Below are 4,130 nucleotides of genomic sequence, written 5' to 3' on the forward strand. Positions count from 1 at the left end.
TGCTTGATCACGTGATTTTGTAGAACGTTATGAAGTGGATCTGTTCTAGCCCCCCCCCCCCCCCACACACAGTTCCATTCACACAAACTCGTACTAATCATATGGCTACATTGCCAGCACCCCCCCCCCCCCCCCTATAAACTAACTAGCACTCGTGTCCTAAACCATGCTTAATAACCTTAGAGAGTTTACATATCGTTTGGTTGAATAGCTGACAGCTGCAAATCGGAACAGACATTCCGAGCTCGAGTATTTGTATCTAATTCTGAGCTCATGGACAACATGCAGCGCTGAAAGTCTAAAGTACTATATAAATAAGTTATCAACTTCGTTTCCTTTGTGATACACGATTCATCACAATAACATAGTATCATCCATTTGGCATGTTCAAGGTATCAAACTTAAACGACGCGTTTTGTGTGGTGTTTGCGGTATAACGGCGTAAAGTTTACTTACTGCTCTTGTACGGCATATCTAAACCTACGTCATTACGCTATTTTAAAGTCGAGCGCAACGAGTTTAATATATCATTTTGTCATCATCATCGTGTCAGCGTCATACACTGTACCATCGCACCCAGTCAACATTGGAGTTGTTTCATAAAAATGGATTTAATAACTTATAGCTAGCTACCCACTAAACCTTTAAGTTACCAATACGCAAAAATCAAAAGCACCCTAAGTGAGAAAACTAATTGACGTTCTATACCAGTAACCTGAATACTTTCTGTTCCACATTTATGAACGATATAGGTTTCCTACTTACGGAACAATCATGTAGAGTGAACAATCAAATCTCGGCTACACTTGTTGCTTGTAGTGAGTTCCACCGGATTTCCGTGAAGGGCTAGTAGCGCCTGATGCACGAGTCCAGCGAGAGCTGGTGCTAGAGCGAGAAGAGCGTTCGTTCTTAGCTCAAGACGCGCGGTCGATGAAATAATCGAGAGGGCGTAACGCGAGCATTTACTTTGTCTTCGAACACAGAAGATATTACAATAGACTAGAACAACCAATAACAAACAAGTCGAAACTCATTGGCAAATAGAAGATTGCGAGGAGATGACGGAAGTAGCTGATAGGCTACAAGAAGATTGTTATGCATTGGTGAAGAAGACTGCCGCTTCGTCTCGTTCTGTGACGCACTTCGTATGGTGCACGCAATTGGAATGTTGTTCTCGAGCATCACCGTCTGTTACAGAAAGCAGAGCACGCGCTGTAACGGTATCCGCGTGCACTATGGAGACAAGTGCGCATGCTAGTGTCAAGTGATAATACGGGTATGATTATTTACCAGTGTGGACGACGTAATGCACGTTCACGTTGCATAAAAAAATGCTAGGTTAATTTACAACAGTGTAAATGAATTGATATTGACCTTCATGACAGGAGTTAGAATTTTTTCATAATCTCGGCGATTTCCCCCTGAAAAAAATTTAATTGCGAATCTGGAGTTATTAACCTAAGCTACGAGGATGTCCGAGGGTATATTTACTTTATTGAAAGAGAGAGAGAGAGAAGCACTATCAGTAAAAATCGAGGAGAAAGTGTGGATTCTTTGGATAACACAGAAATTTATCACGTGACCATATAAGCTGTTCAATGACGTATGCTAACAATTTTCGTATTAAAAGTATCATTTGTTTATTTTGTATGTTTGCACAAACTACAAAGGGCTATCTGCGCTAGCAACTCATACACTAAAGGAAAGGCAACTAGTCAACATCACCACCCGCCAACTCTTGGGCTACTATAATAAAAAAAGTGGGATTTGACTGTCACCGTTATAACGTACTCACGGCTCTAAAGTGCGGAGCATGATTTTGCTGCATCAGGACGCGAACCATGGATCCTCATTTTCATAGGCCTGCAGACGAATTACAGGTCATGCTCGACCAAACAGCATTAAAACGTAAGTGTTAAAATTAACTGAAATAAAATCAAAAACGTTTTATTTTTATTTATCGGTATCATATCAACAACAACAAGAAATTATCGCCTAATATTTTATGTCTGAAATGGACCTTTGGCTGAAATATTGCACGAGTTGCTCCGTGGTAAAACTCTGAATTTCGAAACTAACAAGACGGGTTCGAACCTGTATTATACCATAAAATTATTTCCTCACTTTAAGTTGTGGATGTATTATACGAGTGACAGTCAATTCCTTAGCGTAAATGGTGGGTGGTAGGGTGCTGTTGATTGACTGTTTTCCACCTGGTCAGTTGTTAAAAAGTAAGAAAGGTTTTTAATATCCTTAATAAGTTATTGGGTTTGCCACAAATATTAGAAATTCTGGATAAAAACAAATACACTGACTGGCAAGAGTTTGGAAGATAGTGAAGTTGAGATTTTTCTCAGTTGTTTACATTCATCCTTTTGGGTAAAAAGATATATACTATTATTTCTAAAGGAAGTTTTATTCATCATCTTTACCATGAGACTTTTTAAATTGGAGACATAATTTATGTTATTAACGCTAATTTCTAGGTTGTGCAACATGGTTGATTTTGAACATACCAGGCAGGCGGCGGCACTGTCTATGTAAGGATGGCTCGGACTGTTCGAAATGGTATTTTATATATCTCCTCAATAGGTCATCAGAACTTTACAGTACTATACAGTGTTTCCTTTTATAACAATATCTATGTAATGACTGAGTCACAAGTTCTGGGAATGTCTGTAAATATGACAGAAAAAAGTTTTAATGTCTTGTTCTTTTTTCTTCTGCTTCTTTTTTATTACATGATAACTAAAAAACCAAAACAATGGTGTCAACCAAGTTCACTGAGGTGACATAGTTTCAGTCGGAGTATCTGCTTTTATAAGAATTATCAATAACTAGTAATAAGTTAAAAAAGTCATAATTCTAATGTAAACGATGTTATCATTACCCCTTGAAGTTAGCTTTCTTACAGAAAATTAATGTTACTTTTAAAAAGCTTAAATACAGGGTGAAACAGGAATTACCAGTCAATAATAGATAAACAATAAATATTATAGTTAGAACCTCATTGTAGTTAGAACTTGGTTATAAGCACAATCTTATAATATTGCATTAAAAAAAGTAAAGAAAAATTTTTCGAAAAGGAAGTAAATGTAAGGATGGCTAATATCAATCCTTCAAAAACAATGGAAACAAGATGGGCATGGCATTTGCACAGGCAAGAATTAACATATAGTAATATATATAACTATTCAATTACAGTTGAGTTAACCTATCCTACTGTTGTCTGTTAACATTCTACTACACTGTGTGCCTGTGCTATTATGTAAAGATGATGAAAATGCCATCCTTACTATCTTGTTTACATTGTTTTTGAAGTATTGATATTAGCCATCCTTACATTTATTTCCTTTTTGAAAGTTTTTCTTTAGTTTTAAATTATTATTAAGTGTACCACAAACGCTCTCATAGGTCGAAGATTTTAACGTTGGATATTGAATGGACATTGAACAGACTAAGCTGAAGATATCCAAAACTTTGAGCTTGAGTTGGGTCTGAGCTATTGGCAGAAGACTTGGAGGCTAAATGTAGTAATCAAGATCAATTATACAATAGAACTAATTGGTGTATTCCACCCTCGTTGTAGAATCTTTAGCTAAATGTAATACAGCGTTAAATAGGAAACAAAAGCTGGTGGCTACTGGCCTCTTGAATGGCCAACAGGTAAGTTGTATAATCATATTCATCATAATACTTCGACTCCTTTTTATTTATAATAATATTCATCATAATACTTCGACTTCTTTTTATTTATAATCATATTCATCATAATACTTCGACTTCTTTTTATTTATAATCATATTCATCATAATACTCCGACTTCTTTTTATTTACAATCATATTCATCATAATACTTCGACTTCTTTTTATTTACAATCATATTCTTCTTAATACTTCGACTTCTTTTTGTTCATAATCATATTCATCATAATCATTCGACTTCTTTTTGTTCATAATCATATTCATCTTAATCCTTCGACTTCATTTTTGTTCTTATACGCTATCATTCCTCTGTTTATTGTGTTAAACTACAAACAGAAGAGATAGAGAGAGAAAGAATTAACATGATAAGGATGATGCAAGTATAACAGTAAAGCGTCTGATAGAGAGAGAAAGAATTAACATGA

General features: G+C 35.7%; 1 protein-coding gene across 1 annotated transcript in view; it reads right to left on the minus strand.

Annotated features, from left to right (window-relative positions):
* Positions 1-1,221, minus strand: part of LOC106458882 (transcription factor SOX-5-like) — a 125,315-nt gene extending 124,094 nt beyond the window's left edge. The window contains exon 1 of the mRNA XM_013918442.2: positions 766-1,221. Coding sequence (XP_013773896.2) covers positions 766-776 — 11 coding nt within the window. The 5' untranslated portion in view covers positions 777-1,221. The remainder of the gene's footprint in view (positions 1-765) is intronic.
* Between the last annotated feature and the right edge of the window lie 2,909 nt (positions 1,222-4,130).

The sequence above is a fragment of the Limulus polyphemus genome, unplaced genomic scaffold, assembly GCF_000517525.1.
Source record: "Limulus polyphemus unplaced genomic scaffold, Limulus_polyphemus-2.1.2 Scaffold527, whole genome shotgun sequence".
NCBI lineage: Eukaryota > Metazoa > Arthropoda > Merostomata > Xiphosura > Limulidae > Limulus > Limulus polyphemus.